This window comes from Populus trichocarpa, chromosome 18 (genome assembly GCF_000002775.5).
Source record: "Populus trichocarpa isolate Nisqually-1 chromosome 18, P.trichocarpa_v4.1, whole genome shotgun sequence".
Taxonomy (NCBI): domain Eukaryota; kingdom Viridiplantae; phylum Streptophyta; class Magnoliopsida; order Malpighiales; family Salicaceae; genus Populus; species Populus trichocarpa.
Genome location: NC_037302.2, coordinates 8,148,778 through 8,167,935, shown reverse-complemented (window position 1 = coordinate 8,167,935; position 19,158 = coordinate 8,148,778). Strand labels below are relative to the sequence as shown.

The 19,158-nt window shown below is 29.9% G+C and overlaps 1 protein-coding gene across 2 annotated transcripts; it reads right to left on the bottom strand.

Annotated features, from left to right (window-relative positions):
- Window positions 1-14,602: 14,602 nt before the first annotated feature.
- Window positions 14,603-18,766, bottom strand: LOC18107679 (nucleosome assembly protein 1;2). Of its 2 annotated transcripts, none has more exons than XM_006371917.3 (12): window positions 18,526-18,766; window positions 18,356-18,399; window positions 17,951-18,046; window positions 16,651-16,743; window positions 16,462-16,546; window positions 16,315-16,376; window positions 16,041-16,225; window positions 15,738-15,915; window positions 15,598-15,641; window positions 15,210-15,432; window positions 15,077-15,094; window positions 14,603-14,972 (listed from the first exon to the last, which is right to left on the bottom strand). In XM_006371917.3, the coding sequence occupies exons 1-12, from the start codon at window positions 18,569-18,571 to the stop codon at window positions 14,904-14,906; spliced, it is 1,143 nt and encodes a 380-aa protein (XP_006371979.2). In that variant the 5' UTR covers window positions 18,572-18,766; the 3' UTR covers window positions 14,603-14,903. The 2 variants fall into 2 exon arrangements, with proteins under 2 accessions (XP_006371979.2, XP_006371980.2); XM_006371918.3 differs by having other exon boundaries at window positions 14,603-14,975; window positions 18,526-18,764.
- Between the last annotated feature and the right edge of the window lie 392 nt (window positions 18,767-19,158).

Genomic DNA, 19,158 nt, shown 5'->3' with positions numbered 1-19,158 from the left:
TTATTTTAAATTAATTATTTTTTTAATGATTTCAGATCATTTTAATATATTGATATCAAAATTTTAAAAAAATAAAAAAAATATTATTTTAATATATTTTTAAAAAATTATACTTTAAAAAATAATTACTACCACATTCTTAAACATTTTTTTCGTGGTATTATGGGGTTTTATTTTGTAGACCTTTTGAAATCAATTTTTGCTTTAGCTTTCCATGATTCTATATATCTATTTCTCATCATGATATAAGAAAAGTTAAGGCATCATAATAAAACAAAGTGAAAATGTTATTGTTGCTGCTGATTGGTAATTAATCATGATAATACTTGAGTGATAGCTTTCCTTAACTTCTGCTACTGCTGCAAATGCTGCTACTTGAGTTGTTTTTGTTACTATTGAAATACTTGGTAACTAATCTAGCAGCTGTAACTACTAGTATTTTTACTTGGAATATATACTTTGAATTATATATATAATTTATTTAAGATTTTAAAATTTGTTTTTACTATCCAAGTTTACATTGTAAATTTTAAATCGTGTAAAAAATATATTTTTGATGACATGGGAGGAAACTTGTAAATGTAAGATTCCCAAAATAATTAAATAAAAGAACATATTTATGCTTATTCAAACCAAATTTTTTTTAATCTACTAAAATTTTGATAGAGTTTTCCGTATACTTGAAAGTTTTAAGTTATCGGCTATATCCTGTTGCATTTCTATATATAATTTTAAAACACGATCCAATCATCTTAGATCTTACCCCACATCAATAATACTCTTCATTTCACTTCAACATTTATAATTATATTCACAACTAGTTATGCAACCTAAGAAAAATAAAATTTAAAACATAATCATCCAAGTCATAGAAGCATCATATTAATAATTTGTTTGTTTATATCATGCATAAAAAAATAGAGTTTATAATTCATTAAATAAAATTACAATCCATCTCAAAATAGAATACACGAGATGATATATCCGCGCGCTACCGCGGGTTTATAAAATAAATGCACTTGATAATGTTATAATTGTGAACCAGCGCTAGATAAGTAATGGAAACTAAAGATATGATGGAGCAAATATTTCATGACGAAAAAAAAAGTTGTGTTGGTGATAAAAAACTTAGAGACTGAACAAAATAATTTGTAGCAATCTACAGTGTTTTGTGAAGAAAGATACAGTGCTTTCGCCACATGATTTAGCTTTTCTATTAATAAAAAGCAAAAAAAATTACAAAGCTAAATTCTCTACCAACTTAATATTAAAAAAAAACCAACAAAGAAAATTTTGGAGAGAAAAAAACCCATGAGAAAAAACGTTGTAGCAATTGACAATGTTTTGTGAGGAAAACTACAGTGTTTTCCCCAATAAAATAAAATAAAAAACCATTTAGAGAAATATTGTAGCACCACAGTGTTTTGTGAGAAAAACTACAATGCTTTCTTCATATGATTTAGCTTTATTGTAATTATAATTCTTAACCAACTCAATATTAAAAAAAATAATCGACAAAGATAATTTTGGAAAAAATCATAAAAAAATCATATGGAAAAACACTGCAACAATTCACAGTGTTTTAAAGAAAAAAAATACAAAGCTAAATTCTTAATTAGCTCAATATTAAAAAAACATCAACAGAGATAATTTTAGAAAAAAATAACAAAAAAAAACACCACAAAAAAGGGGAAAAAATCATGTTGGAAACACTGTAGCAATTCACAGTGTTTTATGATGAAAGCTACAGTGCTTCCCCATATGATTTAGCCTTATTTGTAATGACTTGTAATTGTAATTCTCAAACAACTCAATATTAAAAAATAAAATTGACAAAGATAATTTGGAAAAAAATTATAAGAAAAAAAAATCATGTGGAGAGACACTGTAGCAATCCACAATGTTTTGTGAGGAAAGCTAAAGTGTTTTCCCCACATAATTAAACTTTATTACAAAGTTAAATTCTAACCAACTCAATATGAAAAAAAAAAGTCAACGAAGATAATTCTGAAAAAAAAATATTACAAAAAAAAACACAAAAGAAATTGGAAAAACACCATGTGAGGAAAAACTGTATCAATCCATAGTGTTTTGTGAGGAAAAACTTGTATTTACTTGTAATTGCAATTCTTAACCAGCTTAATATTTAAAAAATAAAATTGACAAAGACAATTTTCGAGAAAAACATAACAAAACAGAAAAAAAAAACCATGTGGAAAAAAAACATTGTAGCAATCCACAGTAATTTGCGAAGAAAGTTACAGTGCTTTCCTCATATATTGTAACTGTAATTTTTAACCAGCTTAATATTAAAAAAATAAAATCAAAAAAGATAATTTCGGAGAAAATAAAAAAAAAACCATGGGGAGAAACACTGTAGCAATCAACAATGTTTTAAAGAAAAAAAATTACAAAACTAAATTCTTAATCAACTCAATATTAAAAAAAAAATCGACAAATATAATTTTGAAAAATAAAAAAATAAAATAGGGAAACTATGTGGGAAAACACCGCAGCAATCCACAGTATTTTAAAGGAAAAAAATTACAAAGCGAAATTTTTAACCAGCTCAATATTTAAAAAGTAAAATCAACAAATATATTTTTGAAAAAAAAATAAATGCAAAAAAAAAACAGAGGAAAGTTGAAAAAAAAAAAGAAATAAAAAAGGGGAAAGTTGGAAAAAAATGAAAAAATGCAAAAAAAAAAGAAAAAGCAATGCACTGTGGATTACAATCCACAGTGATTTTGGGTGTGGGGAAACAGTGATTTCCCCACACCATTTAGTGTCATAAAAAAAATCATGCGGAGAAACACTGTAGCAATCAACAATGTTTTAAAGAAGAAAAATTACAAAACTAAATTCTTAATCAGCTTAATATTAAAAAAATCGACAAATATAATTTTGAAAAATAAAAAAATAAAATAGAAAAACTATGTGGGAAAACACCGTAGCAATCCAAAGTATTTTAAAGGAAAAAAATTACAAAGCGAAATTTTTAACCAGCTCAATATTAGAAAAATCAACAAATATAATTTTAAAAAATAAAAAAATAAAATAGAAAAATTATATAGGAAAACACTGCAACAATCCACAGTATTTTAAAGGAAAAAAATTACAAAGCGAAATTTTTAACAACTCATTATTTAAAAAGTAAAATAAAAAAAAACTAATTTTGGAAAAAAAACAGAAAAAATAAATGCAAAAAAAAAACAGAGGAAAATTGAAAAAAAAAAGGGAAAGTTGAAAAAAAAATGAAAAAATACAAAAAAAAAATGCACTGTGGATTACTGTTGTAATTCAAGTGATTTTGGTGTGGGGGAACAGTGATTCCCCCACACAATTTAGAGTATTGTTAATTACTTCTAGTCTATAATAATAAAACAGAATAAACAAAAGACTACTGGTATAATTAAGAAGGCCCTACAAGACAAATATAATTATTATAAAAATGCATTAAAAGTAATAGTGTTTCATCTTTTAAATTATCAGTTATACATCCTTGTTTTATTTCTATTTAATCATTATAACCTCCTTTTTTTTCTTTGTATTTAAGACCTTACTGATGCTGATAATCTTACCAACATTATTAGTCTCCCTTACCCGGAATCGACTAATTAGAACTAGAAATTTATGTTGATATCAATAAGCCCTATTGATATCATTAGTTATCCTAGTCCGGAATAACTAATCAATCTCTCTCCAGGTATTTTAAGTTCATTATTTGAAAATATTGATGTTAAGAAAACCTTTTGACATCATTAGACTCCCTTTGGGAGCAGCTAATCAAGTTTTATTGGAAATGTCGATGTCTATATAATCCATTGACATTATTAGTTATCTAAATACCCAAAATAGCTAATTAGGTTCTTTTGAATACCTTAATTGTGTCCCTTTCTAATACGGATGCTAAGAATCCTTTGACATCATTAGCCTTCATTCAGGAGTAGCTAATCAATTATTTCTTTCAAGTGCTCCCTTTCTTCTCTTTTTTAATATATCATTCTTTTATGCACTTACTGATACAATAATATCATAGTAAATGAATAAATTTCCCAATAACAACATTAATATAACATAACAAAGCTATAGAGCTATTAGGCACTTACCTGTTATGTTAGAAGCTTCTCTTCCGACTCGAGTAAGTGGCACTGCTATCAAAATATCCCTTGCGAATCAATTTTTTTCACATTGATCAGCACAACCCTTAACAAACTCAATAATATAAAAAGTCACTATTATGTTTAATTTTTTATTCTCAAAGTTCCATTTCAATTTCCAACGTAATTAGCTGTATTTTACATATAACTTCATCATTTAAATTTCTTACTAAAAATCTAAATAATTAACCATATATAATCATTTCATCATACTTTCATTTCTATCTTCCCTTGTTCATTTATATTCTTATTACACAATATATCATATCTTGAAAGAAATCTCCATACTAACTTAAAAAACATGATTAATTCAACTATTCTTTCATTATTCTCAGTCAGCCCTAAGAAAAAAACATATTTTTCTTTTTTAGTAACCATTAATTTTCCTCATTCTATTGTTTAACAATTTCTTCAATTACACTAAACTATCAATTTGACTAAACAAAAAAAAAACTAATGAATCTACTACTCGTGCTGCAAGCCACCTAAAACTTTATTTAATACCTAATACAATTAATTTTATACTCAATAATAATTTAATATTATTTCGCAGAATCATTTATCAAATAATTAATTTCTTAATATACCCTTATCTTTGCATATCAATGTCATTAGCAAAATTTAAAGGACATACCAAATCATCTTTAGCCTCAAGCAGACATTTATTATATTTCTAAATCAATTAGTTTCTCTAATTGCCCATTAATCAGGGCACTATTCTCATTGACCAAAGAATTAGTTTTTTCAATTACCCATTAACCAAGGCACACCAGAGAATTAGTTTCTTCAATTACCCATTAACCAAGGCACTAATCTCATTAACTAGGGAATTAGTTTCTCATATCATCCACTATTCAGGGTACTAATCCCATTAATTAGAGGATTAGTTTCTCTAATTGTCCATTAACTAGAACACTAATTTCATTAACCTGAGAATAAGTTTCTACAATCGCTCATTAACTAGGGAATTAGTTTCTCCTATAGCCTATTATTCAGGGTACTAATCATATTAATCAAGGAATTAGTTTCTCTAATTGTCCATTAACTAAAGCATTAATCTTATTAATCTAGGAATTAGTTTCTACAATCACTCATTAACCAAGGTACTAATCTTATTAACTAGAAAATTAATTTCTCATATCATCCATTATCCAGGGCATTAATCTCATTAACTATGGAATTTGTTTCTTCAATTACCCACTAACCACAATATTAATACCATTAACTTGAGAATTAGTTTCTATAATCGCTCATTAACTAGGATATTAATCTCATTAACCAGGGAATTAATTTCTCTAATTTTTTAATATTTTCCAAATAAAAATCAAGATACAACTAAAGAAAATTACAATTATAATTTAACTAATATTGTAGTTTTAAGGTGTCGAGCACCCACATAATATCTGAGCGCGTGAAATGATCCCCTGCTATTGATAAAGTCTTGCGGCCTCTCCTGTACTAGTAGAATCAATATATCATTTGCTACTCATCACCATAAAGATCAATTTCATTCTCCATATAGATTTTGAATTCTCAATTTAATCGCATCGAAAATTCCAAATTCTCATCATGTATAAATATCCATTTCTTTGTTTTTACAATTTGATCCTCAACCTCACATTAAGTGTTTCAGTCATAATCGATAAACATACATATCATGCTAAATTACATCAAACAATTTTCATCTCCCTTAAGCAAACCCAAAAGAACCAAAGGAAACTAAGAAAATACCAAAATACAAAATCATGCAAAAACTGGACAGTAGCCAAAATGGTATAACGATTTTGAAAAATGCTCCGATCATTTCTTAAATCAGTCTAATCATTTCTCAAAATGGATAGACCATTTCTGATTCTGGAAATTTTTTATCTTCTTTCTCTCTATAGCCGAATGCACCATTATGAAAGGGGTATTAGTTTTTTCCTTCAAATTCATATAATTTCCTACTTACACAATCTTTATTCATGCTTCAAAACTTGTTTCTAACAATATATACTCATACAACCATCATATACATAAGGATTCATCCAAGTCCATAATACTCAAAACATCTAATAAATCTAAATATATTAAGTTTCCACGATCAAACTCAATAGAAGTTGTTCTTACTTTGAAATAACAAATAATCAAAAAAGAAATAAGAAGAACAATAGTGTCATCTTCTTGTTAAATACACATTGATCCTCACCTTTTTGTATTTATATATTGACTCTTATTGGTATTACCTATTATATTTTGTCCTCGTGAAGTTTTTCTTTCAAACAATTTAGTATTATATTCACTCTTCATTTCATTATGTTCACCCCATTTACCTTGCTTAAGTTTCTTTAATTTAATTTAACCCATTTTATTATCGGGTTAATTTTTTTATATTTTACTAACCTGGAAAAATTCTAGCTGGGAATTTACATTTGATTTGATCGAATCTGTTATCTTTTGGTTTAGAACTTGACTGGTATTCACGCTAAACTGCAGGTCCGTCTTATTTTTCCAGTAAAATATTTAGGTGTTGCAAGAGCATTTTTTTTTTTAAAAAAAAAGAGAAATCCAATAACCTGGGCTATTGTCCCGACCAACTAAATAAGTTGGCTTTATTTGAATCATATTAAAAGAAGAAGAAGCAATGATAGCAATATATATATATATATATATATATATATATATATATATATATATATATATATATAAAGTGATCATGATAACATTGAAAAAAAAAAGACGGGTCATTTACTAGTTGTATTTAATGAATTTGTTTATTAAAATCAATTTGTAATAAAAATCGACACACACAAAATTTATTGGCTAAACTAAAAGAAAAAAAAATATGTAAAGCTACACATATTAAAAATATCATAAAACACTAAATATTTAATCTATATAAAATATAGAAAAATTACAGGTGAATCATATTAACCTTTTAAGAAATTAAACACACCGAATATAATTAGAAAAATAATTGCTATTTAAAAAATGATGAAAAAGCCAAATAAATCATAGAGAAGAGGTATTAATTAAAATATAAATTAAAAAAAACATATAAAAAGGTATTAATAAAAAATTAACTTTTTTTTTTAAAAAAAGAATGAGGCCAAGCACTTGCCCTGCCAAGAAAAGTCCACACGCACTGACTTTTTTTTTAAGTTAATGGGGTGCATGACATGTCGTCCGTCATATGTTGTTTGCCCCATTCTTGGACAAAAAATAGAGATGACGTGTCTTATGTCTTTGCAGTCAACGCGTCATCTAGAATTCCTTAGATTTCAACTATTAAGGTGGCCGGAAAAACAGGGTTCTTGTTTTCTTCACCCCGAAACCATTTGTAATCTATTTTGTTTTACCCAAAACACCTAGAAAACACCTTTGAAATCTTGTTAAACCAATTCATGGCCTCAAAAAACACAAAAACTCAACCAAAAACAAACAATAAACTCAAAATAAAAAATCTTTTCAAGCTCAAATATGTTTTTTAAGTGCTTTCAAGGTAAAAAAAAAAAAAACATTTAATCTTTACTCTCATTATCATATGGAGTCATTTGATACAAAAGTTAATCATTTTAGTGGCTGAAATCATCACCATTGGAAAATTTCTCTCTCTACACCGGAATTCGGTAACCCCTCTCTCTCCTCTACCAAAAAAGGAATGAAAAAAGAAAAAATAAAATTTGATACCAAAATTGAATTTTTGAAATTTAGGAGGACCGGTTACCTAATAGCTAAAAAAGATAGGGGTGTAAAGTGTATTTTTAAAATAAATTTCAAAGCAACCATCTATTTTACCCGCCCTTTTCATTTAAATCATTTATCTTTCAATTCAACCTTCCCTCCAAATAAAACATGCAATTGGATGCTAATTTGGGTTCAAAAGAGCTCAATTATCCAAAATAAAGTTTAAGGACCAAATTAAATTTTTAAAAAGAATTAACTGTTGAAATTCACAGTGATATATGAGAGGATAAATAGTAAAATAACCACAATAAAACCTCTATCTCTTTTAGGTTATATTATAACTAGATATGGATATGCATGCTATGTTGCTGGTTTGTATTTTTCTTTGCAAAAAAAAAAAAAAAACAATGTCTAAATACCGGAAGCAGGCTTTAAAAAAATAAAAAATAAATGACTTAAGTTATATGCCCACTAGCTTTAATAGGTACATTTTATTTTAATTTGATGAAAAACAATTGGACAACGATAGTAAACAAAAAAAGAAGCATGATAACCTAGAAAAAACCATTAAAAGTATGTAATTGGATTAGTCTGCAAAACTCGTGGCCTAGGTTATGAGATCAAGTTAACTCGATAGAAAAGAAATTAAAGAAAACCATAAAGCCTTTTTTATTTAAAAAACTAATGTTGAACGATGGAATTGCAAAAAAAAATAATAATAAGGAAAAAAAAAAGAGAATTTTAGGCCACATCAACTTTTCAAACTCATAACTCGAGTCATTAAACCAGATGATTCGATCCAATAAAGGGTTGAATAAGGAGATTCATATTTTAGCGTAATTATGTTATTGTCGAGCTTTACAACAATAATTATAATGCTCAATAAGATAATTGGATATGGCTAAAAATTTACCCAGAGTTTTCCAGAATATTATTCTATATTGGGATAAAATTTCAAGTCAATCAGAGTTCGGGAAGGTCTTGCGATATATGTCAGAACATGCTATATTAATTGTAGCTTTCCTGAACTCCGGTTGACCTGAAATTTTACCCCAACATAGAAAATATATTGGAAAAGTCTAGGTAAGTTTTCAACCTGATCCAATGGTCAAATTGAGAATTATTATTGTTGATTTAAAACTGGACAATAGGCACAATTACACTAGAATCCGAATTTTCTTATTTAATAATTTCTTGGATCGTATCACCAGAAGTATCATAGATGAAACAATAGTGAAATTCAATCCACAACAAATCTAACGCTGAGGATGAATTATTATTATTATTATTATTATTCTTGTTGTTACTGCTATTAGCATCGCCACCATCATCACCACATATGTGGCAACTGTTGATTTATCTATTTTATAAGGATTTCATGTCAAATAAGGAGACGTCATTACCACCACCACCACATGTGTGGCAACTATTTCTTTACATATTTTACAAGGATTTCATATCAAACAAGAAGACATTTATGGCAACAACTATTATCCATAGTTTGCAAGAATTTGTTTTATGATTTTTTTTAATTTATTTTAGTGTTGAATAGTATTAGCTTTGGACTTTATTCTAAATTGGGTTTGGTTTGGCCTATTAAACATTGTTTTAGGGTTTGTTTCAGTACTAGACATGTAATAGTAGGTTACTATATATGACTCATTGACTTGCAACCCAAAACAAGTTCATTATGGTTATTTAGAATGGACTAATATTACTTTTATGACTGTAATTTTCGGCAACTATGATGATTTGAATAAACAAAATTTTCCTTTTATTTTGCATGTTGCAAAAAATCTTTTTTTGTAGGGACGAAGATTGTACACCAACTCATTAAAGATTAACTAGTTTTGTGACGTCATTCACATACTTCGGGTTCTTAAGTATAAGGTTATCTTTAGGTCCAAGTTTTTTTTTCCAATACCTTTAGTTTGTAGGTATAGGTTTACCTCTGACTTGGGTTTCAAACCTGATATTCAGCTTTCTTGGATTGATTTCTAATTTTATTGTAGGTTACGTGACCACGTGATGACGATATTTGCATAAAAAACTATCATCAGTAATACAATTTTTACTATTTTTATAATTATTACCATTAATATCACAACTATTATTATTATTATCACTACTACTATTATTAAAATTATTATCAATCAAGAATAACAAACAAACATATATTGGGTATTATAACTTGAACTATATAAAGATATTTGAGTAATCAAGAGATGGTTCATCACCCCAGGTGAATTAGAAAAAACTCTTCACATATTCTCAAATAGTAATGATTGTGAAATCCTTACGCAAAGTGGAATGAGATTTAAAAAGAGTTTTAAAATTTACCTAAAGGATCAACGACTATATTGTTAAGAACAAGCATGATTCAACAAAGTATATACACTTCATTTTATAATATCTAAATCAAAATATTCTTGGTGAATGAATAATAACTACATTAAGAAACTGCTTAATAAAAGGTTAAGTCAAACTACATATGACTTTTCTAATATTTGAGGGATCATGATACGTTGCTAGAAGGTACACTTTATCTTCAAATATAAATCAATCAAATGTTAAATTAATAATAAATTAAATTGTTTAATATATTTAATCCTAGTTTATATAGGATTATGATTTATATTTGAGTCACCTTATTAGAAACTCAATGGGTCACACACATTAAAAATCATAGGTAAAAAATTAAATTAGGATAATTAATCAAGTGTGAGTTGATTGTGAATAAGTTTTAGAAATTGAAGAATAAAATGTAACTAATACAAGGGATTACAAGAATAAAGATTTTTAAATTATTATTTTTTTGTGTTTACATGTTTAAAAAAACTCAGTAGAAGAAAGGTCAAAAACCAATTTGAAGTTTTTTCAACTTCATTAGTAACACTATCTATGCGTACCTAAATAAAAGCTAGTTCAATCTCATTTCTTACATCATTAAAAGTGTTTTTTTTTATAGTTAACAACTTAGAAATGCTAAAACACGAGAGAGTAACCAACCTTTTCACAATAAGTACACTAGCTCCTCTAGATTTTCAACAAATCGTACATTAAATGAAAGTGTTAGCTAAAGTTTTTCTTGTTACACAAGAAACGAGTGACACAATAACTAGCTCTAATGCATGCACCCTAAGTACATGTAGACAACTCTATTTTCCTGAACAAATAAGGTAGAACAACATACAGGAAAGCAAACATGGGAACACTTGTACTCTAACCCTCTGAATAAGTTGTTTTTTTTCCATAAAGAGCTTTCTCAAATTGGATGCTTTATACTTGAACTTTAAAGATCTAAAAGTAAAGCGTCAATAAGTCTTATCTACAAGAATGATTACCATGATTAATCTCCCTTCAAATCTTGCTCTTGTACCTTTTATTTATGAAACAACTTAGAGCTTGTAATATAAAACAATGATGATATAAGTAAAATCCTTGACTTTAATGATTTGCCCAGGCATGACACCATAGCTTAAAGCCTAACTCTATCCTTGACTTTAACAATATCTGAGCCAAACTCATATCTCACTTCAACGCAAATGTATTAGCTAAAAAGAATACAATTAAGCTCTTTGTCATCACATAACGAGAAGATGATAGCCCAGAGCATATATTTAAAAGCTTAATAAGAAAATGATAAATGTGGAAAATCTACTCAAACTTATTACCACTAAAGCCCTAATTAGTAGAGTTTACAACTATTCTCTATAGAAATAACTATACATTTTTCCTAACCAAACTCTCCTCAAAGTGAAATAGGCAATGAAAAACATTATTTGAGTAGAATAAGAGAGCTTGACCAGACAAAGACACCTTCAATTCTAACAACAGAGAACAGAATCCCCCAAACATTATCGATTTTCTAGCAGTCTTAATATATCTAAAAACAACACAAATGAATCTATTCTTGATCAACTAGTGTTTCTTGAGCTCGTGACTATAACTTTGATCATCACTTGCATCGAGGAGTTGGCTTTCAACGGAATTTATACAATATCCGCCTCCCATAAAAAAACATTGTAAGCACACAAAACCCTAATAAAATTTGTTTCTTTCATCATAACAACTATCATGATATATTATGCCCTAAAACAAAGATAAAAAGGTTGATCACCAAGGGTTACCTCCAACAATTTGTAAAGAAAGAAATGCAACCTGAACAAAAAAGAAAATAAGTTGGTGTGTCCTATAATGTGCTACCCGGGATAAAAAAAAATATTTTAAACTTTTCAATTAAAAAAGGAATATTTTATATTCAAATAGTCTTTGTATATATTTTTTTTCAATGGTATTGCTTATCTTCATGTCTCCAAGTAAAATCTTAATGTCTCCAACAAAATCTCTTATCTCTCTAAATAAAATATTCTAATGAAATCTTCATGTCTCTAATGAAATCTTCATGTCTTTTATAATGATCTCCATAAACATTCATCATGTAAATTTCTACATTGATTCTTCATTGTCATTTGCACAATCCTTATGACTTTTGTGATCATAAAACATTTTTTACCTCACTTGAAAGTGGTCTTCTCCGCCTAAATAAACTCTTTATTCCGCTTAAATGTTAAAACTAGTTATGGTAACCCGAAAGTTCTCCACTTTCATAAGCATTCTCTTAGCTATCTTTTTTTTTAAAAAAGGGGCAATTAAAGAAATGTATTGTGTCCTATACTATCTTGACTCAACTCTTACAACATATGCTTTTATGTGCCTAGTTGTTGTAACATGCTACATTGTTAAGCTTGATGAAAAAATTCATGAGTCATTAGATTTACATATAATTTCAAAGACTAAATATGAAAATAAATGGGCCAAAAGGCCAGCAACTTTTTTTAAAAAAGACCGAATAATATTGTTCGGTCAATCTATTTAGGCTAGAGGCCTAATAGCTAAAGACCAGGCAACTATTGTCTGGTCTTCTAGTTTGGGCCAAAGGCCCAATTACCTAATTGAATAAAAAAGCATGGCCAATAAGGGAGAAGAGTTAGCTACAATAGCCCAATGAAGAATGGCTAGCTACAGTAATAGAAAAAAGAAAAAAGACCAAATAGATGAAGGAAAAATAAGATCGACTTATTTTTCAATGAGGAGAGAGAAAAAAAAAGAAAAAAAAGAGAGGAAGAAGCCATTAAAGCACCGTTATACCTATACCATGTACAAGTGCCCTACCACCAGAAAGAGCTTGAAGAATAAGTCCAATGACACCAAAGAACACCACCATCAAAGGTGGGAAGAATCCACATACGTCTTCTAAAGACAACAGGTTGTCCTGCGTGCTAGCTCATATAATAGACATGCTAGACAATTTTCCCTTCTCCTTTAGTTCAGTCCTTAATTCTTCTAAAAATTTTCATTTCAATCCTCTAAGTTATTTTTCCGAACAACATGCAAATGAAGGGGGAAGAAAGGAAAAGAACAAAAAATAATGAGCTCAAGTGCCAAACAACTACTTATGCACTTGTAGAAGTTACGGGTGCACGCCTTGTCAGTATAATGTCACACAGTCACCTATGAATGCTTGCTTGTCTCGCCAATAGATGCCTATCTTTCTCACCAATAGCCAGTACGACACTACCATATCCAGTACTTCCATTACACCTGATGACTTGTTTTACAAGTTACTTGCACGATAAGGGTAATTATTTTTCATGATCACTCTTACACAGTATGTCTGCAACTCCATGCTCCATGAGGTAATTTCATGTGACCAAAGTATATAAATACCTTAGGTCACCGAGTAATAATAAACACATGGGGCCACATGAAATATAACAACACATGACAATCACAACATAAACTCTCCCATGCTCTCATTTTAGTCCTCTTCACTTGACATTATTTTCCTCATATGATTTATTTAAATATCAAAGGGTCTTCTATTATGATAAGAAGTTTGTTTTGGCAGGAGTTTATGGACTAGTCTGGTCCAACATAATAAAAATACCTTCAAAACCCATCATATTAGGTGTGGAAATACCGAATTCAATTTAAAGTTTTTTCAAACTTCACTATCCAAACTAAAAGAACACTATCCCATCTCCAAAAGCTGTATTGGGTAAAAAAAAAAAAAAAAAACTAATCTTGTACTTGCATTAAAGGGACACGTTAAGAGCTAATGCAAAATGGAGAGGCTCAAGCCAACACAGTGCAATATCATACTCGAATCCCTAAATCGATCAGATGAGACTAGTTTATTTGCCTGCACTTTCGTTACGGGTTAGACACAAATTTCTTAAATTGTAAAAAAAAAAAACACATTTAGATTGCTAATTTTTTTTGGTATTGTCATTAAACTTGGTACAACGGTTAAACTTGAAAAATCTCAACCCAACTTTTTGATTGATATTTAGTTAGTTTGTTAACCTTGCAACCTGAGTTATGGAATCCACTAGGTCAAATTATTTTTTTATTTTATTATATGATAGAGAACACCAAGATTAATTATCATCAACTCAATATTAAATTATAAAATTCAATAAAAATCTCACATTAAATGATGGAATTGGTTAAAAAAAAAACATATAAAATAAAGTTCGAAAAAATCTCAATCTAACTCTTCGATTAATATTTTATCTACTCGTCAAACTCGCGATTCAGGTTATAGACTCCACTTAATCAATTTAATTTTTTTATTATATAATAAAAAATATAAAAAATAATTTATCATCAATCTAATAATTTATCATAAAAAATGGCATTGGGCTGGGAAGAGGGCTCGCAATAATGGATTAAAGAGAAAAGGCACCAAACAAATTGCAAAATTCAGAAAATAAAAGCAAGGGGAGAAGAGTTAATTTAATAGTAGAAGGAAATCCCACTAGGAAAACAAAATCAAAAGCATAAAAACCTCTTATAACCTATTTCACCACATTCCCCTCCAAACCAACAGGGGATAAATAGAAGTCCAGACCATTCGTTCAGAATATGGCATACTAATGTAAAAGTGAAAAAAAAAAAGATAAAAAAAGAAAGAAAAGAAATGAATGAACATCCAAAAATTCAACGCCCCTTCCTATCTCCTCTTCCAAACATGGCATCAACACTTGACAAGTATGCTGCAGCAATCAAACTTCACTGCTGCTTGCATTCTGGAGGCCGCTCACCCTGCTGACCATCCCCAGCTTGTCCCTTTCCACTTTTCTGCTGTAAAATCATAGGTGAAAAAATATGTTAAATTCACCTAACTTGCAATTGGAAAAGTGACATAATCGAAAGCCAAAGAGTCTATTGAATAGAAGCAATACCTTGTTCCCAGCAGATGACTGCCGCAAAATTTCAGCCCAAATAACAAGAAAAAATTAGTATCGTACCAAACTTCAAACAGATGAACAGGAGAAAAACAATATAATGTGAACTCAAATTTCAAGACAATCAAACCTTCTTTTTGGTCTTGCTTTCATCAACCTCATCCTCATCCTCATCAATATCATCATCATCCTCCTCATCCTCATCCTCGTCAATATCATCCTCATCCTCATCCTCCTCATCCTCATCATCATCCTCGCCATCATCATCATCCAATCCAAGCTCATCCCCCTGAACTGCCTCCCCAGTAAACCATGACACAGCATGGGGGATGATCTTGTCTCGAATGGTTGACCTTGATCATAGACATGTATGAAAAAAGTTCAAGTAAAAAAGAAAGGGAAACCGTGGCTAGCAGATTTGGGACTCTTTAACATTTAAAAATAAAGTTTAGCTGATTGCCACTTGGAAACCCAGTCCATGACGTGAAGTGAATAGTTGAAAAAAAAAAAACCCTCACCCAATGTCATAATCTTGCTCCATCTGATTTTGAAGTTCCTCAGCCTGTTCAAGAAGATGACAAAAAAAACAACCAGAATTAAAAACAAGCAATGAGTTATCATTAATCATTTCAATAGATGTAATAAAACTTGTCATTACTGTATCTTCATCAATATCTTCATCATCCTCAGGAACTTGTGGTGGACTGAAGAAGTTGAAAAAACTTTCACATTCTTCAGTTTTGGTAATTGGCTTGGCATTCTTTGATCCTTTCTTGGGCTTCTTCTTAAGAAGCTTCTGGGTCAAGCATTTCCCTGGATACCATTCAATCTCAGTCCTACAACACACCAGGTAACAAAATTATTTCAGTTCGAGACCAAGCCTTCTCCAATGTTGGTATTACAACAAAAAAAATGGTCAGAGCTTGTCAGCATAATCATGAGATAGAAAAATAGAACTTACCCTATTGCTTTCTCAAGAATGGGCTCATCTTCATCAATCATGTGGTATGTCTTTGTCAAAACATAGTTCTTGAAATAAGGGTTGGAATCAAAGAAAAACTCAAGCTTAAATCCCTTGGGATCCTCTATCCTATGCCACTTAATATCTTTAAGGTACTTGAGAGCTCCTTCATCACGCTCAGTAATCTGATGACAGTACCATAAAAAATAATTGAAACCATATCATCAGAAGCATTGAAATCAAGACATGATACAAGCAAACAAAAAACACAAACCTCCTCAGCTAGCACTTCATTGTTCTTCATTGCGACAAGCCAAAAATCAGGAACACCTTTCTCTACATCAGATGTATTTAAATATCAAGCTACACATACTTGTCAGTAAAAGAAATGACCAATGAAAAATAAGCAGAATGCCAGTACCTTCAGCAGCCTTTTCACCCTCTTGGTCCATTGCCGCTTCATTTTTAGTTTCAAATTCAGCAACACCATTCACAATCTCATATCGCTGTAAGTTGGCAGAGAAGAAGAATTAAAAACATCCTTTCATAGGATAATTTAGATGACAAGTGTATTAGAACAAAACAATAATGGGCTCCAAGTATATCTTACCTTAGTGTATAATGGTTGGTACAATTTCTGATACTTCGCTTCAAGGGCTGCTCTCTCCTCAAAGAATTTTGCCTCTAACTCATCATGTTGACTCTGAACATTGAATAACCTCATAAATAAAAGACTAAAGCCACCGGTTAATCATGCAAGAATGAGAACAAAGATGAACATTAAGTAATTTAATGCAAAGACATGAAATAGAGAAAAACCACAGCTAACAAACTTTCCTCAACTGCCCAAAATAAAGGGGTGTTTGGCACAACTTCTGCTTTCAGATGCTTTTCAAAATTGCTTTTGGTTTGAAAAGGCATTAAATTGATTTTTTTTAGTTGTTTTTTATGGTTTTGATATGCTGATGTCAAAAATGAAAAACAAATCTGAAAAAAAAAATTCATTTTGATACATTTTCAAGCGAAAAGCTATTTCAAAAAGCACCTTGCACCACAATTCCAAACACCTCCTAAGCAGCATATTCAATTTTCCAAAGACTGAGAATGAAGCAAACACAAGGGCAAATTCAAGTCTCGAAAGTAGCAATTTCATGCAAAATTGTTAAAAAGGGATGGGCTGCCTCAAAATTCTTCCATCCACGACCTCAAAGGTAGCTTTACAGTAAAATAACCTTTGCGAGATGGTACAACTTCTGCTAGTCATCAAACCTCTCTGCATTCTTGCCATCTTACAGAAAGAAAATCTTAAAATATACCATCCAAAAGTTCTGTTTTAAGTATTTAATTTAACTCAATTAAATTCTATTCGGTCCAATTACCATGTTTGGAAACCTCAATGAAATAGAGCTCAACACATTCTCCCAAAGCTGACCTCATCCTCCGTTTCTTGTTTGCATAGAATTATCAAAGACGAGTAATGATATGGGAAAAAATAACTCAATTCCACACAGTAACTTCAACATAATTCTATCTTTTCAAATTTTATTCCAAGCACATAAATTTGACTTAAGTGAATCATCGTACAAATGAAAATTAATTCAATAAATTTCATTCCAATATAAAATTAATTCTGAACAGCTATCAGAAGAAACTATATCAAAGCTGGATTGATGGGTAAGATTATTTACATTCCAATTCACGCAATCTAAAGTACAAAAACTGCATTATCACACAATGGCAACTTTCTGGAACAATAACAGAGACTTAGAAACAACACAACCTCAAAAACAAAATCAATAAACTGCAAGCTGCCAAAACACAAATATAGAAAATCAATAAACCACAGGCTAGAAGAGCACAGCTCTCAATTACACCACATAAAATCAGGTTTGACAACAAAAAGAACATGCCTGGATCCCTCTGAGATCCTCAACACGCTTCCTAACAGTTGGAGACAGGTTCTCGAGCAATTCAGAGTGCTGTCCAGTCAAACTCTGTAGCTTATTCTGGACAAAGAGCAAAAAAACTTCATCCAATCAGCCATTACAATATCCTAAATCATAATAGGAAAAGTAAAACAGAAACAACATTGAGAGAGACAAAAAGAAAAAGAAAAAGAAAGCATAGTCAAAGAGTGACCAGATAGAGGTTAATCAAAGTCCAACCACCAATCACAAACATAAAATTTAACGAGTGGCTACTTAAGGAAGAGAAACATCAAATATCCTTTTTTCATATTCTCCATAGTCGAACCATAAAAGGAACCCAACAAAATAAAAGCCAACACAGAAGTACAAAGTCAGTTACAAAACAACCTTGAGAGCATTAACAAGGCCAGCTCGATCCTCGTCATTAAGAGCTGCAGGCAAAAAAGAAAACGCAAAACAACTTTTATTATAAGAAGTCGAAAGCAATAGTGACGAAAATCAAAATCGAAAGAGAGTGGAAAGTGACAGAGAGGAAGAATTAGGGTTTTGGTAACCACCGGCGCTGAGATCAGCCATGTTGAAGTTATCCTTGTCGTTGCTCATGTTGAAAGAGTAAACAGAAAAGAGTGAGGTGAGTGAGAGAGAGGGGGGGATTTGAGAGAAGCGAAGAGCTAAAACCCTAGATGGGTTATGAGAAAGAGAGGGAAGAGGGTAAAGAAAAAAAAAAAAAACTGGTTGAGAGAGAGTGGCGTGGCCTTGCGTTTCTAATCCTCTCTCTCCCCTCTACTTGGAAAAACCTAATCGTGGGCTCGCTTTTTATATGTCGCCATGAGACCGTGAAGCTTTATTTATTGCCTGGACCAGCCCTATATTTTCAAAAATATTTAAAAAAAAATTGAAAATTTTTAAATTTTTATTATTATTTTAATGCATTGATGTAAAAAATAATTTTAAAAAAATAAAAAATATATTATTTTGATATATTTTTCAAGTGAAAAATATTTGCAAAAGCAACCACAACCACACTTCCAAACACCTTCTAAGGGTCTGTTTGAGAGTGTGGTTGAGTTGTTTTTTAAAGTGTTGTTGAAATGCATTAAAATGATTTTTTTTATTTTAAAAAAATTATTTTTGAAATCAGCGCATCAAAACGATTCGAAACATATAAAAAAAATTAATTTTTAACAAAA